The following is a 24,616-nucleotide window of genomic DNA, read 5'->3' as shown; positions in this document are numbered from 1 at the left end:
TCAACAGCCCGGAATAGCATGTATAATGCTGCCTTATCCTTTGATCGTAATTCTTTTAGCGCCTTGTTTTGCACCGCCATATAACCCATGGTATCTTTTGGTTCTTCGAAACCTTTTTCGACCACCTCCCATGCGTCTTGAGAACCGAGAAGAGCTTTCATTTGGATGCTCAAATTCTCGTAGTTCGTCTTCGTCAATCGTCGTAGCGGCATTTGTCCCATCATGTTCGCCATCGGCTCTGATACCAATATGTTGAAATAAAATTTGCTATGATACCAATTTGTTGAAATAAAATACGCTCTGATGAAAATAACAATCCGCTCCGGTACCAACTTGTAGAAAATAGACGCTCGCTCTGAAACCAACTTGTTTAAATAACTCTCACGAAGCTGTGAAGGAGGTGACGAGAGGGGAGAGACAAGGGGACAAAAGAAATTTTGGAAAAACTCTTTTCTATTACACTGTACACTTTGCTTTCTGTCTCTTGCTCTTGCTCTTGCTCTTGCTCTTGCTCTTGCTCTTGCTCTTGCTCTCGCTCTTGCTCTCGCTCTCGCTCTCTTGCATTTTACAATGAAAACGAATCAATTTATAGGGTTTCTAAGATCTAAAATTAGCTCTCCCATAACCCACTTTATACTCTAGTGATTCTTGGCCCTTTATATTTTTCTCTCGTATTTTCCTTCTTTGTTGGCCGTTTGTTTTTTATCTTGTTCATTGTGAGAATTTATTCCTTTTGCCTCTCACTCATGCAATTTTGTTGAATCTGTGAGATCCCACATTGGTTAGGGAGGAGAACGAAACATCTTTTTTAAGGGTGTGGAAACCTCTCCCTAACAAACGTGTTTTAAAAACTTTGAAGGGAAACACGAAAGGGAAAGCCCAAAGAGGACAATGTTGGAATAAACTTAAATGGTGAAGGTTAGTTTTCGTTTAAAATAAACTTTATTAAATTTGTTAGGTTAGGAATTTTAAATTTGAAAAAGACAAGTTGAAAGAAGTCCCATAAATTTTGTAGGGAGTGATGGTAGTTTTTAGGGAGTGATGGTAGGAGTAGATGAGAGTTTCTTTCACCCTACTATTAGTAGTAGAAAAAAATACCTAATCACTTAAAGAAAAGAGAACAAGAGAAAGAGAGCAATAGAAAGAAAAACAGAAAGAAATGAGAAAATAAAAACAAAAAGAAATACAGTGTAATACAAAAGGCTTTTCAATATTCTTTGTCTACTTGTCTCTCCCCTCTCGACATCTCCTTCACAAGTACGCCAGTAGTACTTTCACAAAGCGGTATCGGAGCGTTCAATTTTTAGTGTGTGTGAGAGTTACATCACAAATTCGTTTGTTTTATTTTAACAAATTGGCATCAGAGCCGATGACAAATATGATGGGTCAAATGCCACTATCACGGTTAACGAAGACGAACTACGAGAATTGAAGTATCCAAATGAAAGCTCTTCTCGGTTCTCAAGACGCATGGGAGGTGGTCGAAGAACCAAAAGATACCACACGTTATACGGTGGCACAAAACAAGGCGTTAAAAGAATTGTGATAAAAGGATAAGGCCGCATTATATATGCTGTTCCGAGCCGTTGAAGAGTCGGGCTTTGAGAAGATTGTCAGGGCAACTACTTCAAAAGAAGCGTGGGACACATTAGAAAAGCTGTTCAAAAGAACCAACCGAGTCAAGCAAGTGCGTCTCCAAACTCTTTGTGGCGAGCTAGAGAGCATGAAGATGAAGGAGTCAGAAAATGTATCTGACTATATTACACTCGTACAGACCGTGGCAAATCAACTAAATTGAAACGGAGAAATATTACCTGAGACACGGCTGTGGAGAAGATCTTGAGATCATTAACTGACAACTTCAAGAATGTTGTATGTGCGATAGAAGAGTCAAAGGACCTAGTGACGTTCATGGTCGATGAGCTCGCCGGTTCTCTCGAGACACACGAGCAACATAACAAGAAGAAGGAGGAGACACTCGATCAAGTAATTCAAACTAAAGCATCAATAAAGGATGAAAAGGTACTCTACTATCAAAATGTTCAAGGTAGAGGTCGTGGAAGATGCGAAAATGGTCGAGGTGGTCAAGGCAGCAGTTATGAAGAAAATTATAAGGAGAAGAGACAGTCGCGCCAAGAAAATTGGCGTGGAAGAGGACGCAGTCAAGGATGTGGTCAAGGATATTATTCCAACATCCAGTGCTATAAATGTCAAAATTATGGTCACTATGCGAATAATTGTAACTCCGACAAACGTTACAATTATGGCAGAATGGGTCATTTGAAAACAAAAGAACACAGCGGCGCGAAAGACGATGGTGAAAGTCGTGAGGTGGTGGAAACTGTTGGAAATGAAGTGATACATAGCAAATTTGGCTAAATCACGATATCGGAGACGAGAAAATCAAAGAAGGATGAACAATCGGATAACATAGAGCTTGAGCTCGAAGAGAGAGAGCTCCAATGGCAGGAAGGAGAATTTAAGGAAGAAAGAAGAAAGAGGATGAGAATGGAAGAGAAAATAGAAGAAAGAAGAAAGAGGATGAGAATGGAAGAGAAAATGGAGAAAGAAAAGAAAGATTTAGAAATGAAGATTGAAAGGTTAGAGAAGGAAGTGGCTGAGCTGAGTGAGAGTTCTTTCTGTCTCAAATAGTAGAAGGAAGAGAATGGGAAGGTAATCTCTGAACTTGTGAAGAAAATTGAAGGTGTGGAGAAAGAAAATGGCTTGTTAATGGACATTGATGCTCTAGTGGAAGAGCTAGTGAGGGAGGAGAAAGATGTAGAGATACTAACTCAACAGAGAGACTCACTCGACGTGAATCTAAATCAGGTTCAACAGGAGGCAGTGAATTTAGAACACACGATTGAGATAATCACTCGTGATAAAGCTGAAATGGAGGAGGCAAAACTGGAAGTGGAAAATGTCGTTATGGACTTGCGAAGGGAATTGAGTAAACTGAAAGAAGTTATGACATCCGAGTCGAGCGTGGCTGAGCATGGGAGAAATGAGGAGTTGGTGTCTCAAATGGGCTGTTCTCGATAAGTTCCAAAAGAAGTCTTGTCAGAAAAGAATATGCTTAGTCTGCTGCTCGAGGACAAGGATAAGAAATTGAAGAAACCACGACTAAGCTTGAGAAAACGAAAACGGCACAGGTGGAGTCATTGAATATAGCATTTAAGTTTATGGGGGAGTTTTGTTGGAATAAACTTAAATGTTGAAGGTTAGTTTTCGTTTAAAATAAACTTTAGTAAATTTGTTATGTTAGGTGTAACGCCCCTAATTTTCTTTAATCTAATTAGTGACGTCACTCATGCATACATAAGTCATTAAGCGGAAGCTCATCATAAATAACCTTGGAAAAACACAACAAAGTCTTTCATAAAAATTCATAAATCCAAAAACAAACCGAAAATAAAACCTTGAGTAACTAAATTCAAAATAAATCTAAATAAAACAATATTGAATGATTAACTTAAAATAGTCAAATAAACATAAACTCCTAAAAGTATCCCCTCTCCAATTTCCATGGTGTCCTCAACTCTGCCGTCAACCGTACATTGGTGCCTTGCCTTTCCCTGAAAAATGTGGTAGCACATGGTAAAAGTATCCCCTCTCCAATTTCCATGGTGTCCTCAACTCTGCCGTCAACCGTACATTGGCGCCTTGCCTTTCCCTGAAAAATGTGGTAGCACATGGCTTGAGTATTTTATGAAATACTCAGTAAGTTACCCCACTGTTGGGGTTAGGAATGTAAACACATGCAACATATGAGTGGGACCTAACTTTTCGTAAACTTTACATAGCCTTGGGCGCTTTTCTATTCCGGGTAGGGTTGGATGTGTGGTACTCCTTCACATACGGCCCATGTACATGTACATGGACCCACCAGGCGGGCTCGTATACATACCCCCTGGGCCTAACTTGGTCGAGCACAACGTATTACACGTCGCCGGACACCACAGAATAGAAAAGGGCCCGCATGATATCATGCCGAACATAAATATCAAAATTCATTCTTTCGTATCATAAAGGGGAAGAATCCCGATGCACATGACATACATATATGCATGAGGTCCCTTAACATATCTAACATGACACTACATAAGCATTGCTAACATCGCATATACGTTTCTTACATTACATGGCATCTCACATGACTTACAGTACATGACAATTACATAACATGAAAGTACATTCCAGTTGCATAAGCATCTCATGACATGACTCGATAATACTACGCGTATCCATGGCATCGATCAACATTTTCATGGCATATATTACTAACATATCATTCATAACTTCACATAACATAAACAGTCAACAGTCAACATAATCCAGTACGTTTCATAGCATAAACAGTCACATAATTCATACATCATATAGTCATATCACATAATAAAACATGGTACATGCAGGGGCCACAAGGCACGCACCATCATACAACATGTAGTCAACTAACTCCAACAGTAAGGTAACTTACATCGATGACCTTGACCGAAGTCACTCACAACAAGCTAATCCCAACAGTTAAATACGTCCTATAATAACCACATAAAAACTTAGAACCTTTCATAACATACCCTAGCTAAATTTCATGCTATTTATCAAAATAAACTCCTGACTCAATCTGTCTTTGATGGTTAGGAACTATACTGACCTCAGATGGTAAAACTAAGGGCAAAAACGGCTTTGGAAGGGCCGAAAATCTTGCAATCGATTAGTGATACCGAGCCGCGGGATTTGACGGAGTCGAGCCGAGCGCACGCGTACGGAGCCGATACCAAGGCTGCAGCGCGCGTCTATGTTGGGCCGAAAGGCACAGGGCCCGCGTTCGTCCGTGGGCCGGTTCAGAGGCCGAAACCCGACCCGACTCTACGTCTTCACCGCCTGAACCCTAAAAAAAAACTCTAATCTGATGTGCTGCCCGTTGCCGACGACACAATCCCTTATGTTTCTGATGACGGTCACGCTAGTCCTCCTCCTTCGCTTCCGATAGTTTGCCTTCTTCGACGTAGCGATTCCGACGTCGACGCTAACTTCCACTCGACTCTTCCTCCAAANCGGCCCATGTACATGTACATGGACCCACCAGGCGGGCTCGTATACATACCCCCTGGGCCTAACTTGGTCGAGCACAACGTATTACACGTCGCCGGACACCACAGAATAGAAAAGGGCCCGCATGATATCATGCCGAACATAAATATCAAAATTCATTCTTTCGTATCATAAAGGGGAAGAATCCCGATGCACNTCCAGCGAACCAACCCACACGTTTTCTCGACTAACACTCTCGATTTTTCCATACTCTCAGACACCCTCAAAGACACAAACAAGTTTGGAGAGCAAAAGTCGTTTTCAAGAATGGAGAAGAGTTGAATATAGAAATATCAAAGGTTTCATAACATTTCCATTCAGGTAATAACTTTCTTGTTGGAAATCACACATTTTCCGGCGATAATAAATGCATAGCATAATATCTTGTCATTTATAGAAATAAAAATAAAATCTTGGCAAAAATGAAAAATCTGAATCGTTAAATTAGGAATGTTAAATTTGAAAAAGCCAATTGAAAGAAAAAGGCCCAGAGTTCTTTTACGAGTGATGTAGAGAGCAAGAGCGAGAAAAGAAAAACAGAAAGAAATACAGTATAATAGAAAAGGCTTTTCAGTATGCTTTGGGTAAGGATTCAGATTTTTATTTCTTTTAGATTTTATGTTGAGNTGTAGTCAACTAACTCCAACAGTAAGGTAACTTACATCGATGACCTTGACCGAAGTCACTCACAACAAGCTAATCCCAACAGTTAAATACGTNCGCTAAAATGAAAAAATATTATGCTATATTTATTATGGCTAGAAAAAGTGCATGATTTCTGACAAGGAAGTTACGACCTTAATGGAAAAGTTATAATGACCTTTTATATTCCTATATTCAGCTTTCTCCTTCCTTGAAAATGACTTTTGCTCTCTAAACTTGTTTTTGTTTTCGAGGGTGTCTGAGAGTACGGGAAAAATTGAGTGTGTTAGCCAGGAAAACGTGTGGGCTGGTTCGCTAGATTTTCTTCGTTGAGTGGCCGAAGGGAGAATCGACTAGAGCTATCGGTATTGAATACCGTCATGTGTCTGTCGGGATAGGTGAGGGGTGTCATCGCATCGTCGGAATCGGGGCTGTGACGACGTTGTTGGCGGCGCAACAACGATTAGGTTTTTGCAAGGTTGCGGGTAAGGAGGACGAAGGAAACGGGTCGGGTTTCACATTCGGCCTTTGAACCAGCGCACGGAAAGAATGCGAGCCCTGTGCATTTCAGCCCAACACAGACGCGCGTTGCAGCCTTGGTCTCGGCTCCGCGCGCGTGCTCTCGGCTCCGCACCGTCAAATCCCGCGGCTCGGCTTGGCGGCTTAGTTGGTCAGCTCGGCAGCTCGTCTTGGCGGCTCGGTATCACTATAATATATCGATTCCAAGGTTTTTGGCCCTCCCGAAACCGTTTCTGCCCTTATTTTTACCATCCGAGGACAATATGGTTCCTAACCGTTAAAGACAGATTGGGTCGGGAGTTTATTTTGATGAATATCATGAGATTTAGCTAGGGTATGTTATGAAAGATTCCTAAGTTTTTTATGTGGTTATTATAGAACTTATTTAACGTTGGGATTAGCTTGTTATGAGTGACTTCAGCTAAGGCCATCGAGGTAAGTGACCTTACTGTTGGAGTTAGTTTACTACGTGTTGTATGATAGTGCGTGCCCTGTGGCCCTTGCATGTACCATGTTTTATTATGTGATATGACTATATGATGTATGAATTATGTGACTGTTTATGCTATGAAACGTAATGGGTTATCAAACGATCAACAAGGTAATCTGAATTCTACTCCCCTTGTAGTGATTCCAGATCAGAAACATTCTTTATAAAGGGTAGAAACCTCTCTCTATCACACTCATTTTAAATGTTTGAAAAAAAACAATATTTACTAGTGATGAGCATCTGTTACAAAACGTCTAAGTTTAAACACCTAGTTCATGAAATATGGTTCAAGGATAGTCCATTTAAGAGATTCAAGGTTTGCGCATATGATCCCATGAATCTAGGTTGATGACATTCGATAAAGGGGAAGTTGCTCATGGCCTTAAGGACAAACTAACTGAACTTATTGATGACAGCCAAATGCTTCCTGTCTCATCCATATGATTGTCCATTTCATGTAAGCAACAAAGTGAAAGCATAAGAACATGATGTTGTGCCCTTTTGAGTCACAAGTTCTCTCATTTGCCAAAGATAGCTTTCTTGTGGAACAAAAGGACACCAATTTCCACATCTCTACTGTTTTGGTTCGATAGGCTACTATTAGTAGTCCCTAAATTTGAAAACATTTCAACAACTCATGTGAAATCCCATAGGAAAAACAAAGATATCTTTAGTTTTGTGTTTGAATTTGAGATTTTATGTTTTTATAGTCAAAATTAGTTGAGAATTGAGATGTTAGAGTCTCCAGAAGGCTAGAAATCTGAAGTTCGTCATTTTAAGACTTCATCTCGACCTTCTTTTTACAAAAAATTGTCTAAATATGGACCCATTAAGTCTTTAAAGGGTTAGAAACCCAAAATTGGTCCTTTCTAGAGTTTGCCACAATGTTTGTACAAAAGTTCGATAAAACTTGGACATGGTAAAGTTCTAACATACTAGAGTTTGTCTTGATGTTTGTATCAAAGTTAAACCATAATGTTTGGACTAAAGTTCGTCTAAACTTCAATTAATTGGAGCTAAGGAGGATTGAAACCTAAAGTTCATCATTTCCTCTACTCATCTAGATGTTTGGTCCAATGTTTGTCCAAACTTTGATATGTTAGCTCAATGAATTTGTCCTTTCAAGAAGATGTTTAGACAAAGTTTATCCCAACTTTAATCGATTAGAATTTTGGAGATTCAGAAACCCAAAGTTCGTTATTTCTAGGGTTTATTTCGATGTTTGTGTACAAATATCAAGTCTTAAAACTTTTAGGTACTCTTTCAATGATAGCAACAATCAAGTATCTTCCTTACAAATATCAGTCCTAGATGATATATTATACGTAATGAGATACTAAAATTTTGATGAATTTGCTCCAATATCATGTATCATTTGATTAGTTCAAGTCTTGTGCTACTCTTATATTTTACCTATTTTAGGTAAAATGGCTGCTTGTGCTAAAGATCATAGAACCTGCCTTAGGTTAGTTGCATTGGACATTGTTTTTAATCTTTTCTTTGATTTTATTTTCTTTTGTATTGAATATTTTTCATTGTTTTATCTTAAGATTCATATGCAAACGTGTACATGCATGTCATCGCTTTATGAAATTATTTTAAATGACCACATAAAAATGTTATGTTATGCATATGGTAGCAACTCTATTTCAGTTAAAAAAAGTTAGGGTCGTTACATTAAATGCCTCCACAAGTGTCAAAAAATGACTACCGTTGACTAAAAGATTATAGTAAAGTGTCTAAGCATATTAGACTCCAGCCAGATAAATCGATCATTAAAGGGTTTGAAAATATCAAATTCGAACTAGATCAGCATAGAGGTCGAGTTAGAACCATCAGAATATGGATTCTCCAACTAGTTCTAAATCGTCAAAATGGGATAAAGCGAAGCAATTGTTATGACTCAATAAACTATGGACCTCCCTTCTTATATTAGAGATTTTTTTTTTTTTTTTCAATGTAATGAACTTTTTTTATTATTTCTTTTATTTATTTATTTTTCTTTTGTTACATAGTCACATACAAGCAAGTGCAATCGACTATTTAAATAATATAAAAACATCACAATTAAAGATCGTAGCCCAATTGAATCTAGTCCACTAATGGTAAGAGTCCAATTTAGCCTACTTAAAATATGAACCTATTATCTATGAAAATTTAAATATCTAGACATTTTAGAAATAATATCGAAGAAGATAAATGAGTGGTTCACGTTATCTATTTGTATTACCAATACTCCTCTACCTCCACGAAGTTTGCATACAAGAAAAATACGGTGCAGTAGTTTTCAAAAAAAAAAAAGTGTATTATAATTTGTTCTTGATTGGTCTTAATAAAGAGTGCAAGTATTTACCACAAAAGAGTTCCATTCTCAACCAAATATATCCTCTCGAAATTAATTCACCGAAGCACCAAATCTTGATGTGATGTTCCCCATGATCGCCAATACAAGCACTACAAAAAAAAAATGAGATTCAAAAAAAAAAAAATCAACATGTTTCTAAAGGTAAACAACAATGAGAGATTGAAAGTTGAGATGCTACTCAATCGAGTAGAGCCACTATCATCAAAGACAATGATAAAGGATGACTTTTGTACGAGAAGATCAGTCCTAATATGATACTCCATTTGATTCCCTCACTAATTGCTTAACTTTTCCCCATATGATAAGAAACTCAATTCAAACTCAATATGGTGGACTACTTAGAGCTCACCCTCGTATTTCACGCGATATACCCAAAGGATTGATAACTTGATAATATCTATCCAAAATCAACCAGATATTACTTGTAACGGCTCAAGCCTACCGCTAACAGATAATGTCTTCTTTGGAGTTTTCCTTCTGGGCTTTCCCTCGACATATTAAAACACGTATGCTAGGCTCCCCAACCGATGTGTGATCTCACAATTCACCTCTATTCGAAGCTCAGCGTCCTCACTGGCACTCGTTCTCTTTTCCAATCGATGTGGGACCTCCTAATCCACCCCCCTTCGGAATGCAGCCTCATCGCTGGCACATTGTCCGTTCTCCAACCGATGTGGGATCTCACAATCCGCCCTCTCTCCCCCCCCCCCCCCATCGANAACGAGTGTCAGTGGACGCTGGCACTCGTTCTCTTCTCCAATCGATATGGGACTCCCTAATCCATCTCCTTCGAGACCCAGCCTCCTTTCTGGCACATTATTCGCTCTCCAATTGATGTGGGATCTCACAACCCCCATTGAGGCTAGCGTTCTCGCTCACACTTGTTCTCTTCTCCAATCGATGTGGGACCCCCTAATCCACCTCCCTTCGAGACTCAACCTCCACACCGGCATATCATCTGGTGTCTGGCTCTGATACCATTTGTAACTACCCAAGCCTATGGCTAATAGATATTGTCCTATTTGGGCTTTCCCTCAAGGTTTTTAAAGCTTAAGGAAATGTATCCATACCCTTATAAAGAATACTCCCTTCTCCTCTCCAATCGATAAAGATCTTCGTTCTCCTCTCCCTTCGATGTGGGGTCTCACGTTACTCTTTTTCTAGCTCGGAAGAATATTAGAATGTGAAATGGCCTATTGCTTAGCAATTTTTGAACACTGAAATGAAATGGAACGAATTTTGACTGGTTTACCCACTTAGAGACTCAGTCTATTGGCAATTGAAAGCTATTCACGAAAATGATTCCCTAAATCACTTTTGCAGCTCGAATCTAACTGTTGGCATGATGGATCTCACCAATACCGAACAACAAAAAGATGACCAAATTATTAGCTTTATGGGTTGTTGGAGAGCTATAATCTCAACGATAATGTCTACTTATTGAGGATTGTCTTGTTGAAATGTGTATGTGATTTTCAAAGCATAAGCCCATCGCTTTAAATTCTTCGGTGCTTAAGCTAATTCAAAGTGATTTGAACCATAACCAACTGAATTGTTGTATTAATTCTAATGGTTTATGCATAAAAATGAGTCCACTAAATGAGGGTTGCATTAGCGGGTCAATTGTCCTTCATTTCCTAACATAGATATCTACTACTTATTTAGGTTAGGGCTTACTCAATGGATATACATAGATACAGTAAATCACATCTAAAATAAACTAGGTATAATAAAGGCTATATTAGTATATATAGTCGATTGTTATATCTACTAAAATCATATACTGTAAACTAAACAATATATACACATTTTAGGCCGTGTTATTATAGTACTTTTGCATTCTCTCTATTCTATCTTATTTTACATACTTACGGTCATTAATATAAACGGTTTAGCCAATATTTTTTTTTTGTACTTTTCTCTCTCTTGATCTTTGTGTTCATCTAGATCGAGTGTGTTGTTGTGTGGTCTTAACATTTCTCATTTAAACTAGACGGTGAATTTTAACCATTATTAATTTTGATACCCGAGTGAAGGAGAAGTACGTGAATAAACCGAGACCACATCTGAATTAGAGCGATTTTGAGTATAGGATGACTAAAGAGACTTAAAAGAATTGAAAGTTACTCATTTCATACCTCTAAAAAGCATGTGAGTAAGGATAAAATATGTTAAATAAACTTAGGTTCGTAGGAATGGAGAGAAATATTGCGGCCATTAAATGTGTCCAAATTTTGATCCAAATTATGAACCTGGGTTGTTAATGGAGAACAAAATCAATAGTAATAAACAAGGTTAGCTAAGTTTAGTCCAAAATATAATACATTAAGAATACTTAGAAGCTCGGTTAAGCAATAAATGTAGTCACCACAGCTACATCAGCTGAATTCAGCCTTCCTTAATTCTTACCTAAAGGAATTCAATTCATATTGAACGGAAACTGAAAATGAAGTAATAACCAGCCATAAGAAGAGTTAAACTTAAGCTAAGGAAGTGAAGTAATGATCATAAAAGTAATAACCAATCAAAGGAGAAGTAACCTATTCAGTTGCCTTCTTCTATCATTGGACCAAAATTAATAATATTAGTCTTTAGGCTTGAGATGTAAGATATCTTGGTTGAAAGACGTTGATTGTTGTTCTTGCCCTGAAACAAGATGAATCTTTTGTCTTGGGTCAGTATAATTGGTCCACCGTCAAACTTCATATTTTCAATAGCTTCTAATCAAGTTCCTTTCCTTGTTAAGCACTTAGTCACATAATGCACATATTTTCCATAAGAGTAATACTTGATCATGCTCTTGTTCTTTTAGGGGTTGACATCGTAATGGGTTTGTGAGATATTGTCATGGCCTCCTCAGTAGCCATGTCCGCGACCATTTCCATGACCTTTGGTTTCCTTGTTATGGACGTCGTCGCGTTCCTTCTTACCTGAAAAAGAAGAATCAATCGAATCTTTCTCTTTTGTCAATGCAAATCACTTTTCGTGTGTGAGCAAGAAGTGCTTCTCCTCCTCTCTGTTATTATAGCCACAAAATGTCTCCTCATTGGCCTTATGATGAACGATGACATCTTCAACTAACACCTTATTGAGTACGTCGAATTGCTCGATGAAGGTAACAATCTGCATGAATCTCGAAGGGGGTATGAATTGAAGGAACTTCTTGACAATAGAGATCTTCTCCACCTTGTCGCCTAACGAGCAAATGCCAATCATCGTCTCCCACGTTGCCTTTGTCGAACTCTTCTCTACTAACATGAGAAAGATGTCTTAACAGATTACTTAGTATGTTAGTGATGGGCTTGGACAGTTGCAAATGGTATCAGAGCCAGACATCGGGTGATGTGCTAGTGAGGAGGCTAAGCCCCAAAGGGGGGTGGACACGAGACAATGTGCCAGCAAGGACGCTGGGCCCCGAAGGAGGTGGATTGGGAGACCCCACATCGATTGGAAAAAGGAACGAGTGCCAATGAAAACGCTAGACCCCGAAGAGGGTAGATTGTGAGATCTCACATTGGTTTGGGAGGAGAAACAAACATTTTTTATGAGGGTGCAGCAAGGACGCTGGGCCCCGAAGGAGGTGGATTGGGAGACCCCACATCGATTGGAAAAAGGAACGAGTGCCAATGAAAACGCTAGACCCCGAAGAGGGTAGATTGTGAGATCTCACATTGGTTTGGGAGGAGAAACAAACATTTTTTATGAGGGTGCAGCAAGGACGCTGGGCCCCGAAGGAGGTGGATTGGGAGACCCCACATCGATTGGAAAAAGGAACGAGTGCCAATGAAAACGCTAGACCCCGAAGAGGGTAGATTGTGAGATCTCACATTGGTTTGGGAGGAGAAACAAACATTTTTTATGAGGGTGTGAAAACCACTCCGTGGCAGCTACATTTAAAAAACTTGGAAGAGAAGTCGGAAAAGGAGGGAAAGTTCAAAAAGAACAATATCTACTAGTTGTGTGCTTAGAGCGTTACAACAATCCTCATCAATAAAGACGGTTAAAAATTAATTAAGCTAAATTCATGATAGAGGTGCATGAATTTTAGATGCATGGAGGTTCTTTTGTCAAGGACATGGAATGATATGCATGTATGCGTTTATTTAATTTGTATTTCTTAGTTGTGTTTCTTGGATATTATACATGTGGTCATTTATTTATTTATATATATATATATATATATATATATATTTTTTTTTTTTTTTTTTTTTTTTTTTTTTTTTTTTTTTNCAAACAAAGACAAATGGAGATTTAGGTGAAGTATTGTGTGGCTCATCGACATTTCGAACAAAGTTGTATTAGATTAAGGTAAAAAAAAAAATGTCATCGAACAATAGATTGTGGCATCAACTTATTTGATTTGAAGGAAAGAAGCATTTAAAATATAAAAACATACATATATTTACAATATCCAAAATTTAGTTTTGGAGTTTAGGCACATTAGATAACTAAATTCAAAAGGATCCACACAAAAATGGACACAAAATGGTGCAGGCTCTCGACCTTTAAGTTTGTCTCTCTATGGCGCTTTGTCCTCAACCAGCTAGTCTATAACAACCAAAAAATTATAAACAAAAAGATTGTCCCACATCGGTTAGATTCAGATCGTTTGGCTTGCTGAATCATCTTACTTGTGGTTTGGAGTCAATCGAATTTCTAACGGCTTCAATTTGACTTATCGACTGATCCGACTTAGGTCTTATACGTTTGGACCATTTCACACCTTTGGAGGCTTATAAGGTTAGTATGGCTAGTATTTAGCTGATTTAAATTATTTGGAGCTAAGTTTAGATTATTTTATGTAATTAAATGCTCAATTTTCATACTAGAATTGTAAATTAAGATTGTGAGACTCGTTCGATAGAATTAGATTTCAAAGAGCAACTTTAAGCTAACATCAAAGAAGCTAATGACTTCGACTTAGACCAACCAACTAAGTGAATTTACTATTGATTTCATTGGATGTCATAGTGAAAATTTGAGAAAATCAGTCAAAGTCAAGTTTGAAAGGTAAATTGGTCATTTCTCTTGGCCAATGGGTACATTCTCAAAGCAGCACACAATGGTACACCTCTCAGAGTGAGGCTCGCAAGCCAACCATGGCATTCCTTCTCATGGCACCAACTTTTACAGAAGCAAAGTCTAGATTGCTGCTAACTGACTTGCTGAAAATTAATGTGCCTCAGAAGGAATACGAAAACGGAAAACTGTGCACCATTTATGAGGTAGATGGCTACTGATAACTCTCCAAGAGTAGAGTTATATCAAGTATTTTTTATAGTTAATTTTGTACTCATACTCACCGTTTTCTCATTAATTGCTCCATTTATTCTAATTAGTATACATGAAATAGTTAATTGTAGTTTAATAGGAAAAGAAGATCAATTTGCATAAATCGAACTTAATTGAGTTATTTGGTAAAATTCCAGAACATTTATATTGAACCATGATGCTATAGCAAATCTGGAAACAACACTACTTGCAAATTTGGAAATAAATTGTTGATTCTGATGCTGAAGCAATTCAAAATGCAAAATTTTCGGGGATGACATGGAAATTTTAATCCACATCAGCAGTCCACGTGGGTCATTGACCACCAAATTAGAAACATTCTAGTTGGACGATTTTATTGTTTCTTAGCCGTACGTGAGAAGAAACAAACATTATAAAATTAGAAAAGGAAAAGGATACCTAAAAAAGGTGGGAGAGCCACACTTGAGAAAGTAGATTTTTGGATTAGACACCAGTAGCCTCTGATGCAGTGAACTGCTGTAAGATCAGAGAAGTAGAAGAAAACCCTAATTCAATTGTTATTGACAGCATAAGGAAAAGAAAACCAACAAGGATTGATAAGGGTAAAGAGGTGGACGTGAGAGCTCAAAGGAAGAGAATTTTCATTAAAGAACGGCAACAAAGCGGAATAACTCTTTATTTCCTTATTCTCTTTTCTTATTCCATCAACTTTACTTGATTGAGATGTGAATTTCTTTGTTTAATTTAGTTTGTATGGAGAGATAAACTTTATAAGGCGAGGTGAGAGGGTTTTATATAGTTTAAGTATGTTGACGGTATGATTTTAGTTTATTAAAGAGTTGTTGTTAATGATTTATATGTGTGTTTAATTAGCTACTTTATATACATATTTGTTCTCTTATTCGAGAGAAGAGAGAGAGCAATGAAATCCTCTTAAATACTCTAGTTACATTGTAAGAAGACTGGAAGGTAATAGAAGGGCTATGAATAATTTTTCTCCCAAAGCTTTGTTAATAGAAATTAAAAACGGTTATAGAAATAATCACCATGCATGACCCTCGGAGGTGGGCTTGGGAATCTAATAAAAGGAACTAAAATCTACCACAAAATTTAACAACTTATCTATTTAATCTCTCTTAGCCGAACCTTTCTCGGTTTTGTTGATTTCCTCATCCTTTTCTGTTTTTCGACAGCAGTGGCACTCTGTATTAGTTTCGTTTAATTAGTTTAAAATCACCAACACCCATTCGAATATTACCAAAAAAAAAACTCACTTAATTTCCAGCGATAAAATTAACCAAAAAGATAGGTTCTATGTGGAATCGATAATTTACTTGTTACTTGCTACTTGTGATAGTGTATACTTGCACTTTTTCTTGTGAATTTTACGTCATTTTATTATATACATTCACAAGCGATCAGATACTAATGGTTTTTTGTAACACACCCAACTTGATGTGCCTTCTGATTTTCTGCTGCTCACATCGAAACTCCAAGCCCTTGGTAAATGAGTTTGGTCTTACTTCTTGAGGGGTAAGGACTACAATCGTTGATGTGTTACACCCGACACACCTGAGCTTGGGGGTGTTTTGGCTTCAACCCATTACTATCTCTAATGCTTGACAATACAACTGCCTTGTCGATACTAACACTCTTGACACACTTATGCTGCCTTCATTCAACCCTCAGGTTTTTTTTCCTAACAATCTTGTTCGACTAAACAGACAAAGTGTGGCTTTGATACCAACTATTACAGTTGTACATTTTCAACCGTATGACATCATGATCTTTACACGCTCACAACAAGCTTTGAGAGAAATCCAAACCCCATATACATTTTTCACACGTCTTTTTGACTTCGCTAGATCTTAGGTGAGGTTCGTCTTTGCCAACCGAATACAACTTGTGCATAATCCAAGCTAGTTTAGCCACACACGTCGCCCGTGCATGCATGTTCAATCATCTGCAACTTAACCGTTTTGTCTCTATGTTAAGCCAAGTCATCAGCTCGACATTGCCTCTACTCGGGGTCAAGGTCTCTCGTATTCAACATCATATCTCATATTCTCATCTTGATTTCTAATTAACATAGCTCACATGTCTTGACGCCATCATAAGTCACGTAGTGTCGTCGGCCATCATAGCTCGCTCACTCATGTCCATCAAGAACGAGCCCATGTGTCGTTCATAATACCGAGACATCTTGAACATCCATTCATTTTGGCTTTATCGAAGCTTTGGACCCTCTCGTATCCATGACATATCATTTACAAACTTTGTACCGGATTGCAGGTGTCTGATCCAACCTCCAACACATGGGCTGGAGTGCAATGTCAGCACACTCATGTTGTCTGACACTGTCCTTGAAAAATTCATTTCAAAGGACGTCACCCGAGACACTCATCTCACAATGCTCACTCACACTGTGACACATGTATGTGTGAAATGGCAGCTCGCTTAGGCCACAAGGCCTAGGGGTGGTGGAGACGTGATAACATGCCTCTTCCTAAGGTACATTATGATGCATTTTTTGTCTAGCAAGTGTAGACATGAATTTGGTGAATGGTCATACGGTGTCGTGGAGCATCCATCCGGTTTTTTATTGACACCAAATTTATTGAGCTTCCATCTTTCATATGTAAGGACGTTACTCCAGAGTTGCATACCCGAATTTCTATGGCCTAGGGTGTTGGGGAAAGGGACATTGAAAGAGATAGGAATATCAAAGCTGCAGTGCTTTATTATTGTTTTCTGACTCATGCTTAATAGTTACACAATCCCAATATTTATAGGCTTATACACTAACCAAAATAATAAATTATGAAAATCTAAATAAACTCAAATCTACTAACAATCTCCTAAAATATTGGTAGTTTGAATACTTTGAATCATATCTAACTACTTTAAATCATATCTCAATTTTGAATACTTTGAATCATATCTCAACACTCCCCTTTTCTTTTGACAAAGCCTCCGTAAGTATGTCTGCTTTATTCCATATAATGTCTGTCTGAACTTGTATACGTTTGTTTCTTTGTCTTCCTCTATGAACCCCTTTGGTGGTGTTACATAGACCTCTTCTTGTAAATCTCCATACAACTTTTCGTTTGGTAAGTCAACCATATCCCATGTTCCATTTTTCTCAATGGACTGCATCTACTATCCTGACTTTCTTCCACTCTTCTTTTTCAGTTGCTTCTTCATAACTCATAGGGTACGAAACAGTAAGAGAAAATTGACATGATGCATATATGCCAGCTAAAGATTTATGCTTTTTTGGAAGTGTCTCATCTGAAAATTCTTCAAGAGAAAAGTTGTTGTTTACTGATGCTGAAGATGATGAATTTGACAAATTTTGTATTGCAGTGGAGGCACTAGGAGATGCACTAGAGTTGACCCTTGTCTTTTCATTTGGAGAAACTTCAACTGTAATCTTTTGCTGCTCCTGTTCTTTACTCCAATCTCAACTCACGTTTTCATTAAATATTACATCCCTTCACTAAGGGGATTTATAATTTATGTCTTTGATTGAGTACAATAGCTAATGATAATGCATTTTTCAGATTTTTCATCAAGCTTTTTACGAGTTTGAGGATGTTTCAAAACATAAGCAACACAACCAAAGACTCGTAAATGACTTATCGATGGCTTCCTTCCATGGCATGCTTCAGAAGGAGTTCGATTCATAACAACTTTTGTTGGTGAGAGATTTAATAGATAAACAGATCTGCTACAGCTTCTGCCTAAAATTGGTTTGGAAGTCTCCTTTGCTTGTAACATACTTCTTGTCATCTCCAGAATAGTTTGATTTTTTTGTTCAGCGATTCCATTTTGTTCTGGAGTGTATGGAGCTGTTAACTCCCTTTGGATGTCCTCTTCTTCACATAACATATTGAACTTTTTAGATATGAACTCATCACCTCTGTCTGTGCGAATAACTTTAATGTGACAGCCACTTTGGTTCTCCATCATAACTTAAAAAATTTGGAACTTCGGATAAATTTCTGACTTATGTGGTAGGAAGTAAACCCAGCTCATGCGACTATAGTCATCAATGAATAATAAAAAGTATATACTCCCACCCAAAGCCTTCTTTTGCATTGGCCTGCATGAATTAGTTCTAGATAATGTGAAGTGCTTTTAGTTTTTCCAACACGAAAGGACTTCCTAGTCTCCTTGCCATAAATGCATCCTTCACATAAATTAGTTGAATCAATTCTTGGTAATCTGAAAACCATACCTTTATCCCTGAGTATTTTCAGACCCTTCATATGAGGATGCCCATATCTAAGATGCCATAATGTTGAGTCATCTTTTATGCTAGCAATAAGAGCAAAATCCTCCCCGTTAGAAACATCCAGTGGAAACATCTTATATGAAGTCATGCAATTTGAACTTTATGACCTGATTTCTTATGTGTAATGACACATGTGTTGTCATTAAATAGAACAGAATGTTCTCTGGTCATCAATTGTCCAACACTCAGTAAATTGTATCCTGAATCAGGTACAAATTGAACATTATCTAATTGTTTTATCTTACCATGATTCGAGCATCCGCTATCAACAAACCATAAGTCACCCTTTTTTTGGATTAGTATCAATACATGCCATAAAAAAATTTTCTTTTCTTCATTCTGCTGCAAAATTCATTCGTTGATCTTTATACCAACAATCATCTTTTGTGTGCCCATACCTTCTGCAACGGTAACATTGTATGACATTCTGTATGTTACTTTGCTCATTGAATTGCCTTTTTACATAATTTCTCCATCTACCTCTGTTACCGCGACCACCATGGAAGCTGCAAAATCCTCCTCTTCCACGACTTCTACATGCTAAATGAATATTTTCTTTTTCGTTGCCTTCGTTGTTGGTTGTCTCCTTCACTTGTAGTGCCTTTTCTTCATTCCTTTATGATGATCTATTGATTCTTGTTTCATCGAGCCTGAAGTGAGCCCATCAGTTCATCAACGGAGAGCATTGATAGATCATTAGCTTTTTCTATGGCAGCCACCACATGGTCAAACTTTGGAGTTAAGCTTCTCAACACCTTTGCAACAATTGTTTCATCTGAAATTTTCTCTCCATAGGTACACATCTGACTGACTATTGTCATTGCTCTTGACAAAAAGTCAACAATTGATTCGCCATTCGTCATGAGCAGAGTTTCAAAATCACGTCTTAGATATTGCAATTTCATTGTTATGGCCTTTGAATCTTCTAAAAACTCCTTCTATAGAATTGACCATGCTTGCTTTGATGTGGTTGCTGCTGCAATTCGTGAAAAAACAGTCTCATGAACTGCTTGCTGAATCATGAATAGATTCTTGACATCATCTTTCTTGGTTTGTCTCTCCTTCTCTTCTATTGTGGGTTCTAATATATCAACAAACCCGTGCTCCACCAAGTCCCTTAGCTCCTGCGATCTGAGCAAGGTCTTCATCTTGATGCTCCACCACTCATATTTCTCACCACTAAAAATTGGTAACAGTGGTGTAGAGGAAGAAAAACCAGCTACCGCCATTTTTTGTTTTGTGAAAAAAAATAATCACTCACTCTCGTGTTGACAGGAACTTGGCTTTGATACTAAATTTGTTGGGAGAAAGGGATGTTGAAAGAGATAAGAATATCAAAGCTGCAGTGCTTTGTTATTGTTTTCTGACCTCAATGCTTAAAAGTTACCTAATTCCCAATATTTATAAGCTTATACACTAACCACAGAAAAAATTATGGAAATATAAATTCAAATCTCCTCACAATTTGCTAAAATTTTGGTAGTTTGAATACTTTGAATCATATCTAACTACTCTAAATCATATCTCAATTTTGAATACTTTGAATCATATCTCAACAGATGGTCCTACCCAACCCTTTATAAAACCTATCTTTGTCCCTCATGTCGACATCGTTGCTTCCATCTCCCTTGTGCCTTAGTATGGCCTCAATGCACATCTCTTTGGCGTGTTAGATGATACACAATCCTCCTCAATTCCCATCATCGCACATTCTTGTCTCAATCCTCGCGTGGTCGATTGGATGCCACTTCGTGTCGCCACCTTGTCATGACTGCACGTGAGGGTCACAACCTACCCTCTTCATAGTATGGTTGTGACATAGGGCACATGAGTGCGAATGTAAGTCTATTTGTTCCCTGTTCCACTTTCGTTTGTAAGTTTTTCGTTCTAATTTTGATACATACTCTATTGTGACTTGATTTAGGACCTACCAAAGAAATTTCAGAAAATTTGAGATTTTCAACATGTGGAAAAGTTAGCTTAAGAAGACACACTTTATCCAAGAAAGTAACCACACAAGATGTTCTAGCATGCGAGCATTCTGTACATTAGATGGTTAGAAAAGACATGTTAAGAATTCATAAAAGTATTTTTGGATGAGTATGTTGTATGTTATGGTAAAATTACGGTTATGCCCCTAGGTTGAGATTTCCGAGTAGCGTGATATGTTTTATACAAAGCTAGAAAGAGAATATGCATGAGTAGAATACAAGTTGGGCCAACTAACCTCCCTTGGATGACGAGCAAACAAGCTCTTACCATGTTCTCACCTGGTATGGAGTCTATTGAGTAATATCTCATCTTTAGATATCGGTTACCATTCCATAGGCTAAGCTAACTACCCAAAATTGTGCACAACAAAAGCAATACTCCCAGAGCCCAGAGTAAAGCCCGTGATCTCCTGCTAGATCAAGGATGTGATGAGAGCCTACAACTAGGTTGTTTACTAGTATATACTCCATCTCTTTTACTCATCTCTTTTCCCTTTCTTTTCCAGGTGTACACAGGTTGCCAGTTGAGGTGGAGAAGTGTTAAAAAACTATGGAGTCACAGAGGGGGTCAGTCTAGAGCATCAGTCCATTTTTATATGGGTCCTTCTATTTTGTTTCATAATTGTATCCCGAACCATTTTTCCTGTTTGTAATAACTTTGAGCAACAATTTCTTATAATTAGATTTTATTTTCTACTTAGTGTTAGTGTTTTTAGTTTATTTATTTCGAATTTAAATTTTATCCTATTTTCATCTTTTATTTTATTCTACTTTTTTTATTTCTTTTCACTTTCGTCTTTTTAGTCTGATTCCGGTGTTGAAGCCTCAAAATTTGGGTCGCGACAATTTCAAATTTCAAATGCATTCCCAAAAACAAACACTATTAAAAAGTTATAGTGTCCGATAAGTTCTCATTGAAATTTTCAAGGACAAATCATGTCCCACCGATCAAGATACATATTGTATGTGAACTCATTTTCAATATTTTTAAAATATTCATCCTCTGTTTTACATTTTTTTTTTTAAGTAAAAGTAAGGCAAGTACCCCATGTACGATAATTTGATGTCAATTAAGGAGTCAATAAGGGGATAGTTTTCTACCATTCTATTAAAATTATATTATTAGGATAGTCTACAACTATATCCATCTTTGAATTTCTATTGAGAAATGTTTTATCCTTATTTCAATTGTCATTTCGATATGAACATTTAAGTCCATAATAAGTTTTAAGATTAAATACTTTTTAAATAGTTTTCCACATAAAACCTTCATCATAACATATATGTAATATCGATCTTATTTTAAAGAAAAATATCGAGTCATTACAAGAACTTTTACTCGTGTATGACTTCAATAAATATAAATATTACTTTAAGTTAGAGACCGAAAGTCCCTTACCAACATATAAATGAGGGAGAGCTACGGCAAAGACAAATCTTATCTTTCACTTATAAGAAAATTACGAGTTATTTACGTATAGCAATGATATAAAAGTAGGAACTCGAAAGTACTCGATTTGGTTTGTTTTATGTTGTTTTCTCTCCCATTTCATAATAAAAGAAACATAATGAAGTAAATGAAAGAGAAGAACAAAAGGCACACACATGACTGACTAAGGTTCATTTCCATCTCTTTTCCCTACGTTACCAAACACAAGAAGGGAAGAGAAGAGATGGACAAAAGAACCAAAGCCAAACTAAAATAGTAGCTAACAAGACAAACAATATGCATAAACCCCCATCAACCTATTTGCTTCTTTTTCTCCTTCTCTTTAGCTTCATTATTACCTGCAATAAAGCAACCATTGATTCATCAAAACATGTAAAATGCCCCAAAAAAGTGAATTTTTTCATCCACATTCATTGCATTCTCTAGTATAAAGCAATCTAACCGTCAAAGTCCACCGCTAGCAGATATTGCTCTCTTTTGGCAGACCTTTCGGACTCTCTCAAGGTTTTTAAAATGCATCTACTAGAGATAGATAGGTTTCCATGTCCTTATAAGAAATGTTTCGTTTTCTTCTCCAACCAATGTGGTATCTAACAATCCACTCCCCTTGGGGGCTAGCTGGAATAGCCCAAGACAATTGCTAGCAGATATTGTCTTTTTTGGGTTTTCTCATTCGGGTTTTTCCTTAAGGTTTTTGAAATCCGTCTACTAGGGATAGGTTTCTACACCCTTGTAAAGAATGTTTTGTTCTCCTCTCTGACCAATGCGCGATCTCACAATCCACTCCTGAGGGCCTAACATCCTCGCTAGCACACCATTTGATTTTTGGCTCTGATACTAACTATAATAGCTCAAGCCTACCGCTAGCATATATTGTTCTTTTTGGGCTTTTTCTTTCGGGTTTTTATTCAAGGTTTTTAAAACACATCTACTAGGCGAGATGTTTCAACACTCTCTTACAAGAAATGTTTCGTTCTCTTCTCCAACCAACATACGATCTCACAATCAAAGATCCAACTTTCTACAAAAACATGTTCAAAATAGTTTCATAAACCCAAGATCAAGCTCAAAAAACAAAAGCATTGATCAAATTCGATGTGTTTTCCCATTCAATTAACTCTCCATTAACTTCTCTTAAGATTTAGTTTAAATGGGTCTTGATCTAAATTACAATCTCTAGAGAGAGAAAGAGAATGGAACAAAAAAGCAAAAGAAAAGAGAGTACCAGAAGAAATTATTGAGATGGGTTTGAGCTTCAGAGTCTTCAGAATCATGAGAAGGAGAATGAACATGTCTTCCTTCATAAGTTGTAATCACCATTCTTGGATCCTCAGCTAATCTCTCCACTCGTTTCTTTACCCTACAGTGATCTTGTGTACAACGGTAATAGCTTCTGCATTGCAAACAAAAGTAATTAAAAAAAGATTGAATTTTTCATCATTACTTCCTTAGTTTTCATATAATCATTCCCCTTTTTGATGTTTTTGAAGCCTTATAATTACATCTTTCTCAGAAATCATGATGAAAAACATCAAAATTTGAATCTCACAAAAAGATAACGAATCAAATGAACAAAAGATGGGTTTTTTAAAATTTTTATTTACCGAGGATGCTGTGTGTTCTTGACAACTTTCTGGCCATACTTCCGCCATTTGTAACCATCATCAAGAACATCCACATCGCTTAGGGTTTTGAATGAAAATCTTGGCTCTCGAACTCTTCTTCTTCCTTTGATCTTCTTCATCTTCATTGTTGAAATTCCCAATTGATTTTCATTGCTTCTCTTCCCAATCTCTCCCCATGGCCTTCAAACACAAAATCAAACTCAAAATCATTCATAAAAACAAGATTTTTTTCAAAAATTTAAGGGTGTTGGAGGGTACTCACCATAGATTTGGAGTGGAAGTTTGCAAGGAAAGGAGGTGTGGAGGTGCAAATTCATAGAAAGGGGAGGGCTTGAGGGGCAAATTCATAGAAGAAAAAAGTAGGGTTTCGGAGAGATTAAGGTTGGTGTCGGAATTATTATTATTATTGTTGGAGGTTGAGAAATTTGGATTCTCAAAGGGGTTTGAAGGGAAATTGAAGAAACCCATTTGAGAAATTGGTGGTGTTTGATGATCTTGATCTTCAAACAAAGCTTGTTGTGGGTTCAATAGGAGTTGGGATTTGGAACCCATTCTTGGTTGGGTATGGGTATGGCTATGGCTATGGCTTCTTGGTTCTTCTTCTTCTTCTTCCTTTGTGCAAAAGAGATGGCTTTGAAGGGTGAGAAGAAAGAGGGTTGAAGTTGAAGAAATGGGTGACAAAGAGAATGTAAGGTTAGCTATTTTATATATACGAGAATTGGCTAGATCCTTCCTTTACGTATCCCTACTTTCCCTTTTTCTTTTTGCTATGCTTTTTACTCTTTTTCTTTTCTTTCTTTCCCTATTCTTCACTTGTCAGAATTTCGAGGTATAAGTAAAAAGTTCATTTTGGAGTTCCATATTACTTAATTACACCAAAGATTTGA

At 37.4% G+C, this 24,616-nt stretch overlaps 1 protein-coding gene across 1 annotated transcript; it reads right to left on the bottom strand.

Moving 5' to 3' along the window:
• Positions 1-22,138: 22,138 nt before the first annotated feature.
• On the bottom strand, positions 22,139-24,402 carry LOC111776926 (probable WRKY transcription factor 13). Its single transcript, XM_023656340.1, has 4 exons — positions 23,992-24,402; positions 23,709-23,909; positions 23,330-23,497; positions 22,139-22,442 (listed from the first exon to the last, which is right to left on the bottom strand). The coding sequence occupies exons 1-4, from the start codon at positions 24,279-24,281 to the stop codon at positions 22,439-22,441; spliced, it is 663 nt and encodes a 220-aa protein (XP_023512108.1). The 5' UTR covers positions 24,282-24,402; the 3' UTR covers positions 22,139-22,438.
• Positions 24,403-24,616: the final 214 nt, after the last annotated feature.

This window comes from Cucurbita pepo, chromosome LG16 (genome assembly GCF_002806865.2).
Source record: "Cucurbita pepo subsp. pepo cultivar mu-cu-16 chromosome LG16, ASM280686v2, whole genome shotgun sequence".
In the NCBI taxonomy this organism is placed as follows: domain Eukaryota; kingdom Viridiplantae; phylum Streptophyta; class Magnoliopsida; order Cucurbitales; family Cucurbitaceae; genus Cucurbita; species Cucurbita pepo.
The sequence above is the reverse complement of the archived record's forward strand: the minus strand, read 5'-3'. Positions and strand labels throughout refer to the sequence as shown.

Coding starts and splice junctions, on each gene's coding strand:
- LOC111776926 (XM_023656340.1), bottom strand. CDS start 24,281: ATGGGTTCCAAATCCCAACTCCTATTGAACCCACAACAAGCTTTGTTT. Junction 23,910..23,991: donor ACTTCCACTCCAAATCTATG/GTGAGTACCCTC, acceptor TTGTGTTTGAAG/GCCATGGGGAGAGATTGGGA. Junction 23,498..23,708: donor AAGAACACACAGCATCCTCG/GTAAATAAAAAT, acceptor TTTGCAATGCAG/AAGCTATTACCGTTGTACAC.